At 55.4% G+C, this 22,565-nt stretch overlaps 1 protein-coding gene across 2 annotated transcripts in view; it reads left to right on the top strand.

Moving 5' to 3' along the window:
* The first annotated feature begins 1,501 nt into the window (after window positions 1-1,501).
* Window positions 1,502-22,565, top strand: part of SPRYD3 (SPRY domain containing 3) — a 35,278-nt gene continuing 14,214 nt past the window's right edge. Inside the window, exons 1-6 of one of the 2 annotated variants that reach the window (XM_074980043.1) lie at window positions 1,502-1,598; window positions 6,054-6,186; window positions 7,756-7,831; window positions 8,403-8,527; window positions 9,932-10,067; window positions 10,764-10,952. In XM_074980043.1, the coding sequence (XP_074836144.1) occupies window positions 6,059-6,186; window positions 7,756-7,831; window positions 8,403-8,527; window positions 9,932-10,067; window positions 10,764-10,952 (654 nt within the window). In that variant the 5' untranslated portion in view covers window positions 1,502-1,598; window positions 6,054-6,058. Of the gene's footprint in view, window positions 1,599-6,053; window positions 6,194-7,755; window positions 7,832-8,402; window positions 8,528-9,931; window positions 10,068-10,763; window positions 10,953-22,565 lie in introns of those variants that run through there. The other variant, XM_074980044.1, reaches the window with a different exon arrangement.

A 22,565-nucleotide genomic window follows, 5' to 3' on the forward strand; every position in this document is an offset into this window, starting at 1 on the left:
ACGAAAACTCATCACCGAATAAATCATTTTGTTAGTCTTTAAACTGCTACATTTCTGCTGTTTAACTGTTCTCAGAAATTTTTAACTTGCTGTTTTCCTATTTTAACTTTTGAACCTACCTCCATTCCTTCAGCAGTCACTATTGTAAATGTCCGATCATTACCAACCTTCTGGGTGAAACCAGAAACGAAGAAGTCATTAAGCACCTCTGCCATTTCCGCAATTGCTGTTACTGGTTTCACCTCTTCATTAAGCAATGGGCCTACCCTGTGTTCAGTTTTCAGGCAGGTCTACACTAGATCTGGAAGTCGATCTTAGAAATACAGGTCCAGCTACCACAATTGTGTGTCTGAAATCGACGTATTTAAGATTGACTTATCAGGCCGTCCTCACAGACAGAGGTGTATGAAACAGTTTCTCCCTGTGCCCTCCCTTACTCCTTGTGAGAGTGAGGATTACTAGAGTCAAGTATTGCACCCTGATGGTTTGATTTAATGCGTCCCCATTGGGCTGGAGGGAAGGGATACCTCAGTGGTTTGAGTATTGGCCCTATAAACCCCAGATTGGGCATTCAGTCCTTGAGGAAGCTGTTTAGGGGTCCAGGGCAAACAGACTGTGTTTTTTTAAAATTCATTTGGGATGGTGCTTAGTCCTCCCAAGAGGGCAGGGGACTGGACTTGATGACCTCTCAAGGCCATCCAGTTACAGAAGTGCACTAAATCAAACTCCACAACCTGGTTGCTCTTCCGTTAAGTATAGACATATCCTTCCTCTTCCTTTTAATGTTCTTGCAGAAGGTTTCCTATTACCCCCCATGTCTCTAGGCAGACTGAGCTGGTTGTGTGCCTTTGCCTTGCTCATTTTGCACCTGCATATTTGCGCTATTTCATTTATATTCATCCTTTGAATCAAGCTGATCAGACACCAACGGACTCACAAATAGGAGGGTGACATGGAGACGTCCTACTCGTTATTGAGTGACCCCAAGATCCTTTGCACTTTGACCCCATTTTTCCTCCTTATAGGACTCCTTTATGATTTCATAGTCTATGTAGACTGAAGGGTGCCTACTACTACTACTATGATTTCATGCCCAGGAGCCCCCCAGGAAAGGGCTCTAGTTGCCGACCCCCTCTAGTGCCCCAGCCTGGCCCCCCAAGTCCAGGGCCTAAGCCCTTGCCACTTCAAGGTCCCCCAGACCAAGGCACTGGTTCCCCCAGGCTGTCTATAGCCCTGGGACTGGGTTTAGCCCCACCCCTATTTTACGTCATAATCGTGCGCCCGATCCAGGCGTCGTCACCAGTCCCGCATTGCCGAAGCCGACATCGTCACGTGACCAGCCCCGCCTGGGCTTCCCGCTCAGCCTTCGGCCGCGTCCTCCCGTCCCAGCCGTTCGATTGGTGAATAGTCCTGTCCTTCCAACTATAGCGTTCGCGGATTGGCTCATCCCGCCACTGGGGGCGGGAAGAAGGAGGGCGGCTGAGAGCCGGCAGGCCGGCCGGGTGCGTGGGAACCCGGATGTGAGGTGGCGGCAGCGGAGCCGGTGGGGAGACCAGAGCGGGGAGGGGCCCATGGAGGGAGAGGACGGGCCTGGCTGGGTGAGCGGACGTGGGGGGAGGCGAGGGGAAGGGGGTTACCCCGTGAGGCGGGGAGCAGCAGTGGGGGATGCCCTAGGTGTGGGGGAGGGGAACTATGGGGGTACCTGGGGTGGGGGAGGGGGAAAGGGAATTTAGGGGTTGGGGAGCAGGAGGGTAAGGAGCGGGGAGGGGACGACGCGGGGGTGCTCAGGGCAGGCGGGGTGGGGGATAAGGATAGAGGTGGGGTAAGAGAAGAGTTGCCCTGAGTGGGAGAAGGAATTCGGGGCGGGGGGTAGGGGCGAGGTGGTGGGAGGAGGAGGGTTAAGATGTCGCCGGGGGGGTGGGGGGGATGTCCTAGGCCCTAGGCTCTGGGTGGGTGGAAGGGGAGGGATACCTGGGGTGAGAGAAGCGGGGAGATGCCCAGAGCAGGTGAGCTGGATGAGTATAAGGACAGGGGGAAGGATGCCCTAGGTGGGTTGAGGGGGAGGGGATAGCAGGGGGATAATCGGTGCAGGTGGGGGAGCAGGAGGACGGTGGGGGTAGTCATGCCCTAGGCTGGCTGTGGGCAGAGGGCACCTCTGAATAGGGAAAAGGGAATTGTCTGGGGGAGGGGGATGCTTGTGGAGAGGATCTTCAGGGCTGATGGGGCGCAGGAGGATGAGGCCAGGGAGGAAGGGAATGCGCTAAGCGCCAGGTGGGGTGGGGGAGGGATACCTGGGGTGAGAGGAGGGGAGAGAGGACAAGGGCTGGCATGGGGGAAGAGGATCAGGATCTGAGGAAGGGATGCCCTAGGCCTGGGTGGGCTGAGGAGGAGGGGATATTCAGGACATGTGGGATGGAGGAGGAAAAGGATGGGGAAAGGTATGCAGTCCAAGTTGAGGGTGTGTTGGGGAGGGATACAAGTAGTGAGGGCAGGGGACAGATGCCCAGGGAGGGTGGGATGCAGGAGGATAGGGGAAGAGCCTTGGGCCTAGGGTAACTTAGGTGGAGGAGATACGCAGGATGGATATGGGGAGGGACTGCTTGTGTGTGGGGAGGAAATGGGTGTCTAGAGTGATGGAGGACCATGGGGTGGGTTGGGGGAGCTAGTCCCAGGGTGACTCGGGAAAAGGACATGCTGAGGCATGGAGGGTGTTCAGGGTGTGTGTGTGTGTGACAGAGACGTCTGTGTTCTCCTGTCTGAGGAGAAGTGAGTGTGGCAGGTTCTTCATGAGTTGGTGTCCTGGTATAGCTAATTGTGTCATTGTGGAAGGTGAGTGAGCAGGTGGCACTTGGTGCTTGGTAGTAGGAAAATGGATGAGTTGTTGATATCCCTAGTTGGGTATCTTGCCTGGGTTCCCTACCCTCTGTGTGTGTCACGGTGTGGCAAATAGGAGCCCAGAGATCATGGGAGGGGAGGTGGTTGGGGACTGAGAGAAGCTGGGAGTAGGCAAGTGCTGAGGGATTAAGCTGCATCTCGTGGTGGCTTTTTGGCATCTCTTGTTCAAGGCTGTATGTCTGCATTTCTGTCACTGCTGCTTATGCGCTCATGAGCCCTGCCTCTCCCAAGACCCTCATAATATAGTTCAGTAACTTGTGTTGTTGGTCCTCGATTGTGAACGCTTGTTGTTGTAGCAGCTACTGAGTGAATGTTGTTAGTAATTCTTCCTATAGCACAAGGAGTCTGCTGGATGCTTTCCAGACCAGAGCAAAGGCTGGTCACATCTTATGTTTGCAGGGCAATGTGCCCAAAAGAGGCCAGTGATTTGGAGTACAGTAGTTTGTTTTTGTGCTCCTAATCTTCAGAGGCACTGAACAACCCCAAATCCAGCTAACTTTGGTCATAGGTGCAAATGGTGAAAATCAGGACTCCTGAAACCAATGGTGTCATTTGAAAACATTAGCCCAAGGCCCTTTATGTCAGTCATGCTGTGCTCATTAATGGTGTGTAGGTATTGCTTGGTCCCACCTGAGGTTCAGATAGCTGATGGATTCTGGAAAGCCCAGCAGTTCTCGTCTGTGCCCCATTTGGCGCTCTCTTGATTTGAGGAAAAGAGAAGGTGTTTACTCTGTTGCTAAGCCTGGTGACTTGTGCATGGAGGCTATTTCCTTGTCTTCTCCAGTTTAAAAAAAAAAACTCTTGCTGCTGCTCCTCCTGATTTTTCCTGGGCACAATGAAAGTGACGTGAAGCTGATCAGTTTCCTGGCTGTTCCTCTTCTGAACAGCAGTCATGTAAGTGACCAACATCCTGTCAGTGCCCTTGTTGCTTCTTGGGTAAGAGGCAGTGGGGCTGTGTGTGTTTGTAAACTGAAGCCTGGTCTACACCTCTAACTTGTCCCAGCTTAGCTAAGGTTGCTTGGGGAGGTGGGGATCCGATAGAATTCTCCTCCTGGTGGAGTACGCTGCCGGCTGGCGTGGCCGTGCTGATGAAGTTGTCAGTGTAGGCGCTGGAGTGTAGGCATAGGCTTGGGCAATGTTGTGCCGCACAGTGTGCTGGTCACATTTGGACAGGGTGTCTGCTTAAAGGGACAAGCTAGAAACATAACTGCTGGTTTTTAAAAAAGCACAAAGCTTGCGTTTCTGTAGAAATAAGTGGCTCGGTCACCCTCCTTCTCGCCTCAGGAAGCTTTCTAGTTGTCACTGGAGTGTGGGTTTGTCCAGCCTGGTTTTTGGGGCACACAGACGCCAGTGGCCTTCAGTGATTGCCAGGCTTGCCTGTGGTCCTGTTAATTTTGCTCTTGCGAGCGAATGAACTCCTGTGCTTGAAACCTCAAAGGCAACGACCTTCTCTGCGCATCCTTTGCTAATGCTCTGCAAGGGGTTTACGGTTGGTCAGTGAGGGTTCCCGTTTTGTTTAGGGATTGGTCAGAGACCCCGGCCCCTTTTTGGGGAGACTCTGTAAGTTCACCCTGATGGTCTCTCCTCAGCTGGGGTTGCAGCTGATCCAACCTCCTGGAAGTTACACGGTTTATCCCTGCCCTACCTGTCATCTCTGGGTCACCGTTGAAACATTGACTCCCTCAGTGATCAGTCCGTGATGCCAGATTCTGTCGTCCTCTTGTTACACTTTCAAACAAGTGCCTTTGTGCTTTGTCCCCTGCTAGGGAGACGCACCCTCTACCTTCCCTCCTGCAAGGCAAGTTACCTCGTCATCCTCTTCCAAAAAACTTCCTTGAAAATCTGCTTTGCCAAGGCACCTGCACGACACTTGGCAAGGGTTTGCCAAAACACTGCCCGTTGTGCTGTTTCTTTGGGCTCTCCCGTCGTCTGCCTCTTGTGTTAGGCTGAGATTGTCATTTGTAAAGCACCTACAGCAGGGGCAGCCTCTGAAGTGCCACAAGAATGCAAATAAGAATTTAGAGCTATTCCAGGGGAGCAGACGTGGCCTTCTCTGGCCTGGAAGCAGAATCCCAGTGAGCCTTTGTCTCCTGCATCTTTCCTGTGAGACCTGCCAAAGCTCACGAGCTCAGCATGTGGCTCCTAGCCACTGTGTGTTAGCTTTGGGAATGGCAGGTTGCAAAAGACCGTCTTTGGAGCTGGGGGGTGGGGTCAGAAAGGGCTGAGCCTTGCGTGAGGGGTGTGGAGGGCTAAGAGTTGGAAACAGCTGCAGGGTATCTCCGTCCAGCAGGGTTTGATTACATTGGGTAGAAGAGACAAGATTTCCCTGAGGACTCTGGGAGGAGCCGCTGTGTGTGTAGACAAGGGGCTGCTTGGGGGCCAGGCCAGCCTTCTTTTGCAACCGAGTGTTGTTTTAGTGCTTCTTTTCCTGTTCCTCCATGAGCTTTGGGGAGTGTGACTGTGTCAGTTCCTGTGCCTGTACAGATTTCCTGCAGCTGGTGTGTTGGCCTCAGGAAGAGGTGTTAGTGACCCTCTGCATGTTACCTGGCCTCTGGCATATAGTCTTCAGTGTTACCTCTTTGTAGGTTTTGGCCTCAGTGGACAGCGGTCAAGGAAGTGTTGTTGTTTTGGGGTGCGCTAGGAGTGGGAGTGAAGGTTCCGAGCTCCTATCCCCGGCTGGGAGCAGGAGTTGAGAGGCTGAAGCAGGGGCTGGAAGTCAGAACTCCTGGATTTTTCTCCCCTTCTCTGTTGCTGACTCGGGCAAGCCACCACCTTGCTCTGTACCTCAGGTTACCCTGTAGGCCAGGGATAGTACTTAACATGAGTGGTGACTTTATCAGGTGCTTTACATATGCCCTAGCGTTAGACCCCAGCCTGACGCTGGAGAATAGTGGTGTCTGTCTGGCTTCCAATCCCTCAGAACAACAGTACAGTTCACAGAGCTGGTTGCCAGGCCGGAGAAGTCAGAGGATCAGTGGAGGACGTACGTGCTGTTGCTGTCTTCCAGAGTCTGGCTTCCCAGGCTTCTCCGATGTCTGCCTAGTGCCTCGTGGCTTCTCAGGAGCTGAGGCTGTATCTTGGCCATGGGATAATTAGGGTCTCATTCCACTGGTACTAGGTGCTAATTAGCTGACTTCTTGCCCCCTTTCCTCTGGCAGCCACAATGGATGACTTGAACCTGCACTACCGGTTCCTGAACTGGAGGAGGAGGATTCGGGAGATCCGGGAGGTGCGGGCTGTCCGCTATCAGGAGAGATTCAAACATATTCTCATCGACGGGGACACACTCAGGTAACAGGTGGGACTGGCAAACTGGAAAGTGGGTGCAGAGCAAGGAGCAGCTATAGCAGGGGATGGCCTGCTGCCTTCTGACCTGGCACGGGAAGGGCTCCTTTGCGGCCCTGGTATTGTCTTGCTCGGCTCAGGAATGCAGCAATAACGTGAAATTGACAAGGTCTCTGAAGTGCTTGCTTGAGAGCTCCTGTTTGATTCTTCCACTCTCCTGGAGGTTGTACCCAAAAATGTTGACTGGACGCTTAAACGATCATCTTCACTGAACTCCAGCATCCTGGGGCTATGCCAGTGGGTTCAGACCGTGAAGATTAGTGCTAGAAAAGGTTCATTGCATCCATCCCCTCCTCCATCCATTGTTGCTGGTTGGGCTGTGAGCTACAGAATGTTGTCCTGTGCTTTGTCCTGGCTCGTTTTGAATGTCCCAAGCAATGAGGAGATGGATGCTTTTGTGGTTCTGTTCCTGGTGTCTGCCTCGGGCAATCTCCTGGTTCGCTCTCTGCCTCGGTTTCCCAATCTGTTGAATGGGATGGGGAAGGCTGCTGACCTACCTTGGCATAATGCGTAAGTGTCCGTAAGATGCTTTGAAGTGCTCTGGACTGCAGGAAGTTATTTGTAGATGTGGCGTTTCCAAGGCCTGGCTGATTGTGTGAGCTGCAAATCTCACAAGTAAGGGAGGTGAGGAAAAAGGGACATCTGCTGTTGGGGCCAGCAGCCTTGTGGAATGGCCTGGGGCTGCAGCTGGGGAGTGGATCTGTCCAATCTGCTTTCAGAGACCTTGCACCTAAAGGTTCTGAAGTGACTTGCGGTTTTGTGGGGCCCATCTTAAGACCCAAGGGCTCTGATTTCCAGAGGCGGGTGCCCAGGGCTGTCTGAGAAGTGGGCCTCTTCAAAGCATCTCCAGTGGCTTCTGAAAATCCTGGCCTCAGTCCCCTGCCCAGCGGGTGCTGGGCTGGGCCTGTTCCTGTTTGGGCAACAAAAATGACTAAGGGGCTGGAGCACATGACCTATGAGGAGAGGCTGAGGGATTTGGGCTTATTTAGTTTATGGGAGAGAAGACTGAGGGGTGATTTAATTGCAGCCTTCAACTTCCTCAAGAAGAGCGCTAAAGAGGATGAAGAGAGGCTGTTCTCAGTCGTGACAGATGGCAGAACAAGGAGCAATGGTCCGAAGTTGAAGAGGGAGAGGAGTAGACTGGACATTAGGAAAAACTATTTCGCTAGGAGGGTGGTGAAGCACTGGAATGTGTTACCTAGAGAGGTAGAATCTCCATCCCTTGAGGTTTTTAAGTTTCAGCTTGACAAGGTCTTGGCTGGGATGATTTAGTTGGGGTTGATCCTGCTTTGGGCAGGGGGCTGGACTCAATGACCTCCTGAGGTCCCTTCCAGCCCTAGGAGTCTACGATTCTATGATTTATTTACTAGCTCAGCCAGAACGTGAGCATGATGGGCATCTTCTCCAGGTGGGTGTAGTCGGCTGCCCCCCCTCCCCCCCCCGTTTCCTTGTCATTTAAAGTGCCTAGCCCAAACATGATGCTCAGGTACCCAGGCCTCTTATTCTCTTCTGCAGTTACCATGGGAACTCCGGAGAAGTTGGCTGTTACGTTGCACCCCGCCCACTGACCAAAGACAACAACTACTTTGAGGTAATCCCACCTGCTGGGGCTTGGGGAAGTGCCTGCATCTGGGCTCCTCGTCTGTGAGCTTGTTGGCCTCTCCTGGTGACGTCTTCTCTTGTCGTCTCTGGTGTCTCTTGGCTCTGCTACCGTGTTCCAGGCAGGGGTTTCTGTACTGAGGTTCCTGGATGTTAAGCCTGGAAGGGGCCTCCTGCAGGGCGAGAATTTCCCAGTAACTGTCTGAGTAAAACAGCCCTTCTAGACAGCTGCTGAATCCTGAAGTGATGGAGAATCCACCACTCTGCTGGTGTTCTTGCTCTGTCTGTCTTTGCTAGGTGAAAGAACCCTTTAGCACCTGATTTAGCGCTAGGCCTTCTTTCTCCATTCTCTCTCACTTGAGCTTGGAGGGGTCTTAACTCTCTCTCCACCCCTGCTCCCGAAGGTGCAGCAAACTTTCTGTTGTGCAGCATGGCTGTGCTGGGGCTGACCAGCCAAGCCGCTGTGTTGGCTTGAGCAGGTGCCTGCAAAGAGCCAAGCCTGTGCTCGTGACCGCCAGTGCCGCTGTTTGAATGGAAGGGGATTGTTTTGCAACCGCTTGCAGGTGTCGATTGTGGACAGTGGCGTGCGGGGGACCATCGCCGTGGGCCTCGTGCCACAGTATTATAGCTTGGACCATCAGCCGGGCTGGCTGCCCGATTCTGTGGCCTACCATGCCGACGACGGCAAGTGAGTTGAATGCCGGATTAGCGGAGCGTTGGGGTGTGGCTGGGGAGCCTGCTGGAGTGTGTTTGTCTCCTGGCGCATCTCCTGAGCTGCTGAGGCAAAACCCCTCGGGGGAGGCAGGGGAGAAGTTCAGAGACTGCTTTGGATGAGCCCTGCTGTACAGGCGGCTTTGGGTGCTGTCACTGGGGGGCTGTGGCATGGATGGGGGGCGTGCAGCAGGGGGGAGGTGAGAAATTGATCAATAAAAGCCCTTAACTGACGGTCCTAATAAGAACAAAAGACTGGCCACACTGGGTCAGAGCAGTAGTTCAGCAAGCCCAGCATCATCCTGGCTTCCCACAGTGGCGGGTGCCAGATGCTTCAGGAGGGAAGAACGGAACAGGGCAATTACCAAAGTGATACCTCCCCTGTAGCTCAGTCCCAGGTTGTGGCTGCCAGCGGTTTAATGGGGAAGGAGCACGCAGCGGGCTCTGTGTCGCTCGGCACAGAGATGTGTCACTTTGTGCCGCAGCGGCACGTGCTTATTATCGCTGTCCGAAAGGGCTGCAGAAACCTGCTGGAACATGCGCCAAGTTGCTACTGCTGTGGCGTGTCTGGGGCGATGAGCCTGAGATTCTGCAGCAGGCATCGTGCGCTGCTGGGCGCTCCGCTGAGCCATGCGTTCGTGCTGCGTCCGTGGTGAGGTCTCCACCCTCTGTGCTCGTCCTGGAGAGGAAGGGGGTCAGGGTGCCCGACTGGCCCTGAGGCACAGGTGGGAAAAGAACCCCAACAGTTACTTGAGCAAAAGTGCAGCTGCTTCCGCTTCTGGAGGCTTGAGTACAATCTAGCTGTGGGGTGCGAGCGCATGTACTTCTCCTTAAGTAGTTTTTCAGAGGGACGCAGGTGACTTGTACTTCAGCACATTCCTCCCAAAGCAGCTGCACTTTTACTCAAGTAACATTTTGGGTACTTTTTCCACCTCTGCCCTTGGGAGACCTGGGCTCAAGCTTTGCAGAGTTCCTGGGTGATCTCGGGCAAGTCGAGGAGCCGCTCTGTGCCTTCGTTCCCTCTCAGTACCTGGGGCTAAAAGCTCTGCCCAGCCTACCATGTACCATACACTCAAGACAGCTCAGAGGTCTGCTGATGGGGGCCAGACAGGTACCTTAGACGGACAGATGGCCACTGACTCAGCCAGTCTGTCGTGTGTCCAGGCAGCTTCTTGCAGGGTGAGTGGAACTGCATGAGGTGAGCTGGGCGCGAGTGAGAGCGTTACTCCGTCGCTGCCGGCTGGATGGCGCTGCATGTCGCTGCGGAAGCCCAGGGGACCGTGGCACGAAGCGTTCTTCCCTCCCCTTGGGGCCAAGCCTGGGTGAGAGCGAGGCATCTCGGGTGCTTTCCCAGCTCACACCTGGCTCTTCACCCCGACAGGCTCTACAACGGCAGAGCTAAGGGCCGGCAGTTCGGCACGAAGTGCAGCTCGGGGGATCGGATCGGCTGCGGGATCGAGCCTGTTTCTTTTGAGGTCCAGACAGCTCAGATATTCTTCACCAAGAACGGAAAGAGGGTGAGAGGCGCTCGTTAGACACGCCAGGGGATTCCAGCTTCTGGGCTGGGATCGGTTGAAAACCAAGTTGCTGATGGAGCTCCCCCAGAGTCACAGCTTTATGGGGGTCAGGGCAGAGTCGGCCAAGATGAGAATGTAGCAGCGGCTCATCCTGGGGCTGCGTCCTCTAGATCCGCCTCAGTCATGGCTGAGCTGTGACCCACAGAGACCCCTAGCCCAGGGGTGGCCAACCAGTTAGGGACTGAGAGATGCATAGTGTGTGAAGAGCCAAGTATATCTAGATAGATATATAATACGTGGCTCAGTGCCCTCCCTGTCCCCCAGATCCAGGCACCCTCAGCCCCCTGCTCTAACCCAATCCCCCCACCCCTCCCCCAGAGCCAGGCACCCCGAGCCATCGCTCCCGTCCCCCCTGCTCTCCGCCGCCGCCACCACCAGGCGCTTCTCCCAGCAAGCGCTGGGTGCGCACAGAGTGGCAAACGGCCCTCCCAGCGCGCAGCTCCAAGCAGGAGCCACGTTTAACTGCTCAAAGAGTTGCATGGGGCTGGCCACCCGCCCACCTTGGCACCATAGGCCAGAAGCTGGGATCCAGCTCCCACGACTAGCTCTGCCCCTGCTGGCAGGACCCCCTGCGGGATCGGCCATGCTGTGACACGGCGGAGGCTCACACTGGGGCTTGCTGGTGGTATCCTGCAGGTGGGCTCCACCATAATGCCGCAGTCCCCGGACGGGCTCTTCCCTGCCGTGGGGATGCATTCGCTGGGGGAGGAGGTCCGGCTCCACCTCCACGCGGAGCTGGGCAACGAGGAGGACGACAGCGTCATGATGGTGGACAGCTACGAGGACGAATGGGGCCGGCTCCACGACGTGAGGGTCTGCGGCACGGTGAGCGGCTGACGGGCCCCCTGCAGGGGGACCCGGGGTAACACCCGCCTGGGCGCAGGCTTTGAAGGTGCCGAGCGCTGAGATAACCCAGCCCAGCCCCGTGTCTCCTGCCCCTCTGCGTTCCAGAGAGCTTCTACGCCCTGCGATCAGGGTCCCCTTGGCGGACAGGGCTCAATCTGCTGTGGTGTTGGGCTCAGCGCTGCGGGGCCGGGGGTGACTTTGGGGGGGGCCGGCTCTGTGTGTGTCTTGGTTTGGATTTTCCTGGGGCTACCAGGGGCTGTGATATCAAACGGGGGAAATTCCCCTGAATCCAAAGGGCCTGGCAGACGGTCTTCAGCTGGCAGAGCGCAGGCTGGCTCTAGGATTAGGCTGTTTGTTTCTAGTGCCTCAGTTTCTCCTTGTCTGCAACAGGGGTAGTCATGCTGACCCGCCGGCCTATAGTGCTTTGGGCTCCGGGGGTGGGAAGCGTTGGCTGATTACGCCGGGCAATTGACATTGCCCCAAAATGTGCTGCCTCGTGTGAGCGTTTGGGTCGCCGGCTCCACTGATTTCCCAGACACCTGGCGCTTGTTTATTTTTAGCCCAGCTCGAGGCAGCGGTCGTGCTGGGGGCCCCCAGAAATCCAGCACAGGAAGCGGAATTGTTCCAAACCTCTCCCCACTTTGGCTTGGCTTCTTGGGCACCCGGGGCAGCAACGGGTGGGCTCAGATGTGCCTTGGTCGTGATCAACGCCCCCTTCGAGGGTAGAGCCTTGTAGGCTTTGCCGAGCTGCCTCCTTCCTGCCCAGCCCTGGAAAGCAGCAGCAGCTGAAAGTCTGGGACCAGCTGTACAGGACCTGTGCGTAACTGGGAGTCCAGACATCTGGGCTCTGCTGCATTACAGGCCAGGTGCTTTACGTGGCCTAGTGATGAACGCCTGGAGATCTCGCCAGCCCAGTGGCCGTGTTCTGCCCCAGAGCTCTGGGGCATCGTTATCAACGCCATGTAACTGGGATCTAATTTCTTGTCATTGGCCAAGGTTAGTGCCGAAGATGGGCCGTAGTCCCGGAAGCGTTCAGCCTGGTTCTCAGTGCGCAGCCAGCCCTGGCTGGCTGTGAGGTACAGGCCTTTGGTCTCATGCTGCTCTTCAGTCCTCTTTGCAAAGGATGTGGGGGTCTGTGGAGAAGTGTCATTACACAGGGGGAAATTGCCCAGCTGTTATCTCTAGGGCAGTATAAAATCCAGGCTTCCGATCCCTGCCTTTCCCTAGAGCGCTGTGTTCCCTCCCAGAGCCAGGAGTGTCACACGTGAATCCTCGCTCCCTTTCTGCCCTCACCCAAGGGTCCCTCGCTTGAGGTTGGCAGAAGCTCGGTCCTGCCCCAGCCAGGTGCAAAGCCTCCATCTATCATTACGAGGGCTGCCTTTATCGGCTCCGTTTCAACGTGAACCTGTTGGAGGCTACACACGCGTCCTTGGGATGCCCGTCTGTCATCGCGGCTCCTGCTGCAGTAAAATGAGGTTGTTGAAGAGCTTGGTAACTGCATCCCTTTCTCTGTCGCCTGTCGGATCCCCACTGTGGGCTGCCTCTGCCTGGCTGGCTCGCTCGCTGGAGCTAGCTGAGTCATCCGGGACCACGTGCCCCCATCCTTGCTGGGGTTGCTGGTCACGAACAGGAGGTGACGACCCCGGTCTTGGGCCATTTCCAGGGCTTTTGCCAGTCTGTAGCAGTGTGGCCTGTGCAATTGCTGTTTCCCTGCTGCCATGGTTACTTGGAACGTGAGCCCTATAATTCTCGGTTGGGTTTTACCCTGGATGAGGAGCGAGTCCCCTGTTAGCTGGGGGCAAATCTCAGGCTGCTATGTGACAATCCCTCTGTGTGGCTAGGTTGTCACGTAGCATCCAGGCTTTGCTCCACAAACCCAGCCTGAGGACGGGCTTGTAGACGCTCCGTCCGGCGCTAGGCCGTGTTCAGCCCCTTACAGGATATGAGGTGAAGGGGGTTGGGCTCAGAGGGACGTCGGCTGGAAAGATCCAGATCATGCTTGGCTCTGTGCTCCCCTCTTTGGCCTGGCTGAGTCTCACGGTAGGCGTCCTTGCGCCAGCTGCCTCCTTGGGGTGGTCTCTGCCCGTGCTCTGCGGCCCCGACCGCTCGACGTTGTCCCAGAGTGGTAGAACGTCCGGTTGAGCAGCATCTCCTGAATCCGTTCTCAGCCGGCATCCCTCTGGCCGGACCACTGCGTTGCTTTTCCCCAGGTCCTTGGCGAGCCGTTGTCTTTGCGCTCGCTGCTCCCCGGAGCTGGTGGGAACCGTTTGTCACCTGGCATCACGAGGCTGCCTTGTTGGCGTGGCTGTGGGACCTGGCTGTGGTCAGCAGAGTGAGAAGGGAAAAGACTGAGTGAGGAGGGGGTGTCAGACCCTGCTTTCTTTGTCACTGTCTGGCTGCCCTCTGCTTTTCTAATAGAAACTGAGCGTGTGGCTGCTGCGTTACACCAGTGCCCTGGGACACCCCCAGTCCCACACGTTCAAACAGCCCCGACTCGCATGGGCCCGCGGCAGTGGGGGGTGTGTGGTTAAAGCAGGGACTCCTGGGTGCTGGTTCAGCCTCTGATCCGCGCTCTGACCGTGGGCATGGCTCTGTTCTCAAAGACCCTGTGCAATTAAGGCCGGTAATTCCTGCCGACCTCGCAGCGGGGGACGGGAGCGGCTGGCAGTGGAGCAAGGGGCAAAGCAATGTCGGAAGCTCAGTGTTGCTCCTGAGAGGGCTGTTCACGACTCGGGCCTGCCACCACCTCCCCTCCGGCCTGGAAAGCCTGGGCTGGAGCACAGGTATTCATTACTTGGTACTTCCTGGGTGACAAGTCCGCCTAGAAGATAGCCCAGGCTCCTCTTTTGCCCTCGTACTTGGACCTCCTCTGTCCAGAGGGGATCCCATAGCTCTCTGTTAGAGAACGATGGGGAAGCTCTCTGTTTGCAGATGGGGAAACCGAGGCACGGGGAGAGCTTGCCCAAAGCGGTGCCATCAGCGGGGTCAGAAGCTACAGCTTGCTGCTGCCTCCTCATCCCAGCTGGAGCATTTCTACCCTCGCACGGAGCCTTGTTTGAAAACAAGCTCGGGGCCCAAACCTTCTCCAGCTGTTAAAGGATTGCAGCTGGGAAGGCAAAGCCCATGTCGTGGTGCACGTGACGGGCAGCTCGTGTGAGCACCGGATGGAGCCGGGCCGGCCCATTTCATCAAGGCGCCGCGGCCGGGAGGAATCCGCCGTCTCGGGCTGCGTCCTTTTCCATCTCAGCCTTTATTAACTGCCTCCCCTGCCCCCGGTTCTCATCTGACATTTCAGTGCAGACAACATCTGCGAAGCTGGATTTTGAGGCAGGGCCAAAGAGACATTCCAAGGCCCTTGCTGACCTTTCGAGGGAGCGAGTGTTTCTCCTCGGCTCCCTGGAATGGTTGCCTGGGGTTCTGCCACTGCTCCTGTCTCCCTCTTCGGCTCGCTCTCGCCATGTGTAAATACCAGCCAGCGCAGCCGCCCCGCCACAAACCTTCGAACAATGCACGGTGCTAACAGACGCCGAGGGTTGGCAGGGTGCGGCGTGCACGCTGAATTAGCAGGGTTGTAAATAGGCTCTTGCGTTCTTTCATGGTGCAGCTCCGTGGGGCATCGCCCTGGCTTCACTCCTTCGGTGTGTTTCTGCTGCAGCAGAACCCAGGGGGCTCCTTCCGGGGCTGAGGGATCCCATCTCTAAAGCAGCAGGGCTCAGCCGCCGCTGCTGCTGCTATCAGCGTGGGTCCCCTGGGCGGTTCTGGCTCCGCCACCGATGCAGCATGTGACTGTGTCATACTGCAGCCTCGTGCCTCAGTTTCCCCTCCCTAAAGCTGCCTAACCCTGATGTGACGGCTTAATGCCTGTAGAGAGAGCCTCAGTTCCACCCCATCTTACAAGCCTGGAGTGTTGGCAAATATACCACTGCTACCGAGACCTCATCCATCTCCCAAAGGAGAGCTGCTCCTTGGGGAAGGGCGTTGGACACCCAACGGGTAAGGCTGTCTGGGACCAGCTTCTTACAGACACAGCCCAGTTTTGTCCCCTCATTTCTAAGTTGCCTCTTCGGAGAAGGGGGCTCTCAAATGCGAACGTCAAGGGAGATTTTCAGGGTCACTGCGTGCTGTTGGCAGCTAGGGAGTGAGGCTCCTTTGTATGGAGTTCTTCAGGGGGCTGTGCGAGGCACTAGCCCATGAAGCCATCGCCCAGCAGGCCAGGTTGGCACCAGGCATTCTGTCTCAGTGAGGTGACTCAGACTTGGGCAAAGCCACTGGCTTCTTGTCCCCGGGGGGAATTGCAAGGGAATCGTGCATGAAGCTTTTAAAGCTGACCGCAGAGCTGGGAGTCCTGGATCAGTAGATGGCTTTAGCCAAGTCACAGCCATTTTTTGGGCCTTGGAATGTAGAGCATGAGTGTCTGTTCCTGGTTGCTGACCTGGCTGGAGGTCCCTCTGGGCAGGGCGGCTCCCCATTCGCCAGTCCCCAGCAGCTGCGATGCTGGCGTCTTTCCGAAGTCGCTTGTTGCTTGGTCGCTTTTCACGTCATGCTGCACTGGGAGGGCATCTTTGGGCACCGCTGAGATGGGGCCCCGTGTTCTTGGCCTCACGCCGAGAGTGAGAGGTGATCCCTGCCCTGCAGAGCTCGCTAATCCAACCAAAGGCCAGTGACGGGCGGGAGGGGAAGTGAGGACTGGACCTCAGCCTGGGCCACTTGCAGTTCTGCCCTGGTATCGTTGGTGGACAGCGTGATTTTCTTTTCTGCTCACTCATCCCGTTCTACTGGTAGAACCCCTCGTGTGGGCACAGGTGTAGACTGGTGTCGAAGTGCCTGTGGGTGATATAACTTGTTCCTTCTCCCCTACAAGAATAGCCCAGCCCAGCCCATTTCCCCCCTCACTACTGGTGTGTCTGCACGCCCCCCCGGGAACTTGTGTGCCTTTAACAAGATCACTACCACTGAAGCATTGCAGCAGCGGTCTGCGTGCACCCCAGGTGTTGTGAAGTCTAGGCTACCCCACAGCATGCGCCCAAGGGCCCCTCTGCTTTCTCGTCTCTGGGTCGCAGCTCGAGCTGGCTGCCGCGGCCCAGTCCAGGCTAGACAAAGCCGCACGCGCAATGCCTGAAGTCCTGCAGCAAGTTGGTGGTAAAGCCAGGAACAGAACCCAGGTGTCCCAGATCTGCCCTGACTGCTAGACCATACTGCCTTTGTGGGGTTTTCTTCCTACATGAGAACATGTTGGCCGGCTCAGTCCGGCTGGAGGGAAGAGGGGGAAGCAGTGGGTGCTGTAGGGGATGGAGACCCAGCAGCCATGTTATAACGTAGCTACTCCAGGAGCTTTTTCCTCTAACCCTAGTATAATTCAGGCCTTATCCGACGCCTGTCTCTGGCCTTCTCTTCTCCACTAGCAGCGGGAGCCCCTACCTAACCACAGTCCCCGCAGGGAAGGGCGGCTGGGCCCATGTGGGGATGGAGAGAGTGGGGGTGGCTTTAAGCGGAAGGGTGGGAGAGGCCCTTTGCTGACAGCCCAACCTCAGTAGAGGCTCTCATCTTGGATCAACCCAGCTTCTCGCCCAGGGATCCTGCGCTTCCTTCCCGGGCCTGGCTCGAAGCGTGAGTGCGGGTGCTCACTGGGGCGGAGCTGAGCCAAAGCGGGAGGTTCTGTCCCTCTTCCAGCATTTTGGCTGGTGCTCACTGCTTTCACTGGATGTCCCCGTGGCCCAGATAAATGCCCACTTGCTTTGGCTCTCACTACGTTCTTGTCTTCAACGGCATCCAGTGGGAATGAGTTCCACGGTGGAATATCGCCCCTTCTCCAACTCTTCCCTGCTCTTTGGGGTGCCTGACTCAGAGTTCTGGCGGCTGATTAATTCCTTTGGCTCTTAGCCGTCGGAGGCTGTTTGCTGCTGTGAGGAAGGTTATGGCCCAGGTTTTCAATGGGGAAACTGAGCCCTCTTGGTAGGAGGAGGGTTGTCTGGTGGGTAGGGTGTTAGTGTGGGACTTGGGACACCCAGGTGCACTTCCCCGCTGTGACCTTGGGCAGGTGATTTGGGGGGACGTTGATTTTTTCAGGGCAAGTTAGCACTCATTTGGGCCTTTGGCAGCAAAAGTCCTTCTTAACCTCTGTGCCTCAGTTGCCCCCGGGTATAATGCCTCTCAGTAGGCAGATGAATGTACGAATGCTTGTGAGGCGCTCACATGCGGTGGGGTTGATATTAAGTACTTAAGGGCCTGATATTTCAGCTCTTTATAAAGGAGTGTTTGTGTCCTTGCCATGTAATAGGGAAACTGAGGCACACAGTAGGGGTGGGTGCCCAGTGTTCTTTGTGAGCTGAGCGCTTGGGTGGCCACCCAGGAGAGATTCAGATGCTGATCAGCAGAGCGCCCACAGCATCTCATTGCCAGCAGCCTGTGTTTCTAGTGGTAGTGCACTTCTGCTCATGTTGTGGTGCATATAACAAAATTTATTCCTCACATGGATGGAGCAGATGAGAGGGAATGTTTGTGGGAACTTGCCCCTGCCACCTGGCATGATTGTAGCGAGTGCAGGTGTGTCTGAAAGTGAGAGCGATTTTTTTTTTTTCGCCTCTCTGAACTGTGGATCAAAGGTCCTGCTTTCCTTGGGCCTTTCTGAGACTTAGGGGTGGGGCCTTTGAATGTCAATCACTTGAAAGCCTGGGACATGATTTACCAAGTTGTTGTGCTCTGCCCACTGCATGACGCTGTCTCTGTCTAACTGTAATTGTTTCGCATGACGCTGGCTCTCTGCTTCCAACCTCCAGGGAAGAATTGGTGAAAAGCACCTTGGGCCAGCCTGGTGGGGGAGCTTGCAAATGTCTCCTTCCCGTCTTGCTACCCTTAATAACTTTGCCCTCCCACCCCCGCCTGAGTCTCTGGCCAGGGCCATTCCATTCCGCTCCAGACTGTCAGGAAATGATAATACACGTAATTCACGTTCTTCTCTCGGACAGGCTATTGAAGGCCCTTTGTGCAAGGCCTGGTTTGGGTTTCAGTGTGCCGCTGGCTGGGCGGGGGAGGCAGAGGTTAGTTTTACCATGCATCTGTTTGGGAAAGCTGCCTGTCTTGGAATTTTCTGCACTGCGATCGCCCCGGGGCCGTCTCTCTGTCCCAGAGAAATGCATGGGCCTCTTTTTCCAAACCCAGCGGCCAGCTAGGGAGCAGCGGTTGAAGGGAATCTGGTGGGTGGCACAGATGCCTTCTGGAGAAGCAGTGCTGGGATTATGGGCTGCTTTCCCCCCCGCTCGTCACCCGTGGCAAAGGATTCTCAGGCTTGCTCGTACAGGGATGCCCTGAAATCATCTTCAGCAACGCGGGGAAAGCTGAGGGTGCTGTGTGGACACAACTTCTGGCTGGCTCCGGGAGTACTCCAGTCGTCGTCTTTCAGTCTCAGTAGGTCTTCTCCACGTTGTCCGAGGGTTTCCTCTTCTGCGTTTTCCTCGTGGGCTCCATGGGAGAGCTTGATGGACTCTGCTGCGGGATGGTTTTCTGAGAGTGTGGCCCAGCCATCCCCGCTTTCTTCTCTTGATTTCAACGTCGGTTGGTTCTCGTGGGACCTTGTCTTTCATGCTTTCATGTCGGTGTGAAAGATGGGCGACATCGTCAGCAAAATCAACGTCCTCTGGCTGCTTGAGAAGTGTCCACTGAACGCCTCGTCAGTGGCCGTCTGTTGTCCCCTTCATAGCCCAGTCCATGGTGATCAAGACCAGGAAAGGTGACAATAGGAACCCTTGCCGCACTCCCGACAGTATGCTGAGGGATTCTGTCAAGACACCGTTGTGAGGTTTGGTTTGGAGACGTTCCCGGGGGATGGGAGTTGAATAGCACCTGCAGAAGCCCTCCCCTACTGGTGGTGGGGAACAGCTCTTCTCCCATTGCAAAGAGGTTCAGCCATTGACTTCAGGGGAGCCAAGGTCCTCCCCCGCCCAAATGCCTTGTGACCCCCCAGCCTTTGGCATTGCTCTGCAAGATGCCAGCTGTTCTGGGAGCAAACAAGGCCATGAAATGCAGAGCTGTAGGCCTGGAAGGGCTGTGCCTGTCGCATCACCCCAACCCCAAATGGATCCTGCCCCATCGGTCATTTGCTGCCAGACTTGCTATGGAGGCTGCACCCCTCCGCCCCCACCTTCACTGATTCCTGGCCAGTTTAGTCCCATGTGTTCTTGCGCCAGTGTTGTTCTTTGGCTCCTGAAGCTCTTTCCCCTTCCCGATGTAATTTACCAAGAGCAATCGGATCCCTCTCAGCCTTCGTCTGGCTGCACATGCCAAGCGCCTCCCGTCTCCTCTTGTGAGATCGGCTCCATTCCCCCACACATGCTCCAGTTCCAATGCAGTGCTTCGGCCTGGAGCACTTGCGCCGGTCACGTATCGCAGCCTAGCCAGCAGAGGGGAGGACGGTGCAGAGGTGAGGGCTGTAACCTGTGAATACCCGGTTCAGTTCCTGGCTTTGTCTCAAAACTCCTGTGTGACCTTGGACGAGTCACTTCACCCCTTTGTGCCTCAGTTCCTGGGTACTGAGGTTAACTATCCGGCCTCGCAACATGGCCAGGAGGATAAATGCACTGCTGAGTGGCATATGCCCAGGCACTGTGGTGATGGGCACCCTGTTCGTACCTACAGTGGATTAATATGAAGGTGAAAAAAGACTTCCTTGCCTCTGAGCAAGCTTCTGGCTCTGCACAATCAGGGGAGTCCCCTCAGCCCTCATTCTCCCCCTCTCAGTGTTGCAGAGCAGTTGTCATGCCCCATGAAACTTGTCCTCTTAATGGGGTGGCAACCAGGGTCCTTCCCTTCAGCCTATAGGACCAGCCCCAGGCTTTTCTGATTCCAGAAGACTGGAAAAGGGCAAACACAGCGACCATCTATAAAAAGGGGAAAAAGAACAGCCCAGAAAGCTACAGACCAGTCGATTTAACTTCTGTGCTGAGAAAGAAAATGGAGCAAATAATTAAGGAATTCATCTGCAAACATCTGGATGAAAATAAGGTGATAGGTAACAGCCAGCGTGGATTTGTAAAGAACAAATCATGCCAGACCAGTCTGATAGCTTTTTCGTGACAGCATAACAAGTCTTGGGGATAAGGGAGAGGTGGGGGATGAGGTATATCTAGACTTTAGTAAGGCATTTGACATGGTCTCGCATGATCTGATCAATAAACGAAGCAAATATAACTTAGATGGGGCCACTATAAGGTGGGCGCATAACTGGCTGGATAACCATTCTCAGAGAGTCGTTATTAATGGTTTGCAGTCATGCTGGAAGGGCATAACAAGTGGGGTTCTGCAGGGATCTGTTTTGGGACCAGTTCTGTTCCATATCTTCATCAATGGTTTAGATATTGGCGTAGAAAGCATGCTTATTAAGTCCCCAGATGGTACCAAGCTCGGAGGGGTTGCAACTGCTTTGGAGGATAGGGTCATAATGCAGAATGATCTGGATAAACTGGAGAGATGGTCTGAAGTAAACAGGATGAAGTTTAATAAGGACAAATGCAAAGTATTCTGCTTTGGAAGAAACAACCAGCTTTATACATATAGAACGAGAAGCGACTGTCTCGGCAGGAGTACTGCGGAAAGGGACTTAGGGGTCGTCGTGGACAACAAGCTAAATATGAGTCAACAGTGTGATGCTGTTGCCAAAAGAGCAAACATGATTCTGAAATGCATTAACAGGAGTGTTGTGAGGAAGACACGAGCGGTCATTCTTCCTCTCCACTCAGCGCTCATTAGGCCTCAGTTGCAGTATTGCGTCCAGTTCTGGGCACCACGTTTCAAGAAGGATGTGGAGAAATTGGAGAGGGTCCAGAGAAGAGCAACAAGGATGATGAAAGATCCAGAGAATGTGAGCTGTGAGGGGGAACTGCAAGAACTGGGCTTGTTTCATTTAGAAAAGAGAAGACTGAGAGAGGGGACGTGACGGCAGGTTTCAAGTACCTCAAAGAGGGTTACAAGGAGGAGGGAGAAAAATTGTTCTCCTTGGCCTCTGAGGACAGGACATGGAGCAATGGGCGTAAACTGCAGCAAGGGAGGTTCCAATTAGACTTAAGGAAGAACTTCTGAACTGTCAGGGTGGTTAAATGGTGGAATAAGTTACCTAGGGAGATTGTGGAATCTCCACCACTGGAGATATATCAGAGCAGGTTAGACATCTATCGGGGGTGATCTAGAGGGTGTTTGGTGCTGCCAAGATGGCAGGGAACAGGACTCAGTCACCTCTCGAGGTCCCTTCCAGTTTTAGTGCTCTTTGATTCTATGGGTGCCACCTGCCTGCCTAACCTGCAGCCGTGTGCGTTATCTGCTGGTCTGATCGAAGGCGCTGATGGTGCGTAAGTTTCCTCCTCTTCTAAGCTCACTTCCTTCCCGCGGGGGAACGCCTATGGCCTCTTTCCAGAGCTGTTCCCCATCAAGGAGTGACCCGAGCTGGCTTCCTCTGCCCGAGCCTTGCACTGGTTTTATTTCAGTGCTTAGATGGATGAGCAGTTCTCAGAATCCCGTGGCAAGGCAGCGGCTGAGCGGAAAAATGTAAACCGCTGACCCTTTCCCTGGCTTGGCAGGAGCCAGCAAAGATTGGTTCAACATGCAGCCGGGCTCCGGGACGCAGGGTGGGGGAGCTGAAATGGACAAGAGCTTTGAATCTGGTGCAAACCAATCCGTCAGCTCCAGCTGTCAGCCCGTTTTGTGTGTCGATTTTTGTGGTCGCCAGGCTTTGGCGGGAGTTGGCACATGATGTCCACTGCCACAATCTCACACGCAGGAGTAAGGCTCGCCCTAAGAGACAAGTCCAGGCGGCCCTGGGGAGCAAAGGCGGGTGTCTCGTTTCTGCTCCCTGGAGGGATATTTTGTCCACGCAGCTGCATGAGGCGGGACGGGGGCCCGGCCTGCTAGAGGCAGGAAGCAAAAGCTGATGGCTGAGAAGCAAGAGTTGGAATGCCGGGTGCTGTCCAAAGAAAACCTCGTGACCCAGGACTTGCCTCATGGCTCTGCAAAGCTCCCAGCCTTGTAAACAGCCCATCCTCCTCCTGCAAAACCTTGATTTTATTCAGTTCCCTCAGGGACTGGGGCTGAAAATGCAACTTTCTTCTCTCCCCCACTACCCAAAGCCCGATCCCAGTTTAACCCAGTCTGTACCACTGGGACAGCGTCTAGTTTCTCTTTCCAACACCAATGGCTCCCACTTCTCAGTCTCCGGCTCTGTGGGGGGATGGCCACCTCTGCTCGTTCAAAAGGACTGAGTGCTTTCACTCTGACTCCCTTCTGCAGCGGGAGTCTCAGCCGTACTCTCTGGCGCTGCCCTTCCGCTCGTGAGGCAGGTTGGTGGGCTGGCTTCTCTCACTTCCTTTCCCTCTCTTGCGACATACCATCCTGCGCTTCTGCAGTCCGTCAGCTGCCCCCTCGCCCAATGTTGGGGGCATGAGCCCCTCCCACGGGGTGACGCTACACAGTGCTGCCAGGCTGGGGACAGGGGGAGACCCACATCCCCGGCTCCCCTCTGGCTCAGGGCTGAGGTCCATTTGTGCAACTCAGACAGCAGCGGGACCTGCTTGGTGGCCCGGCAGAGAATCGGGCGTTCTGCAGGTCAGG

Source organism: Carettochelys insculpta, chromosome 29 (genome assembly GCF_033958435.1).
Source record: "Carettochelys insculpta isolate YL-2023 chromosome 29, ASM3395843v1, whole genome shotgun sequence".
Classification (NCBI taxonomy): domain Eukaryota; kingdom Metazoa; phylum Chordata; order Testudines; family Carettochelyidae; genus Carettochelys; species Carettochelys insculpta.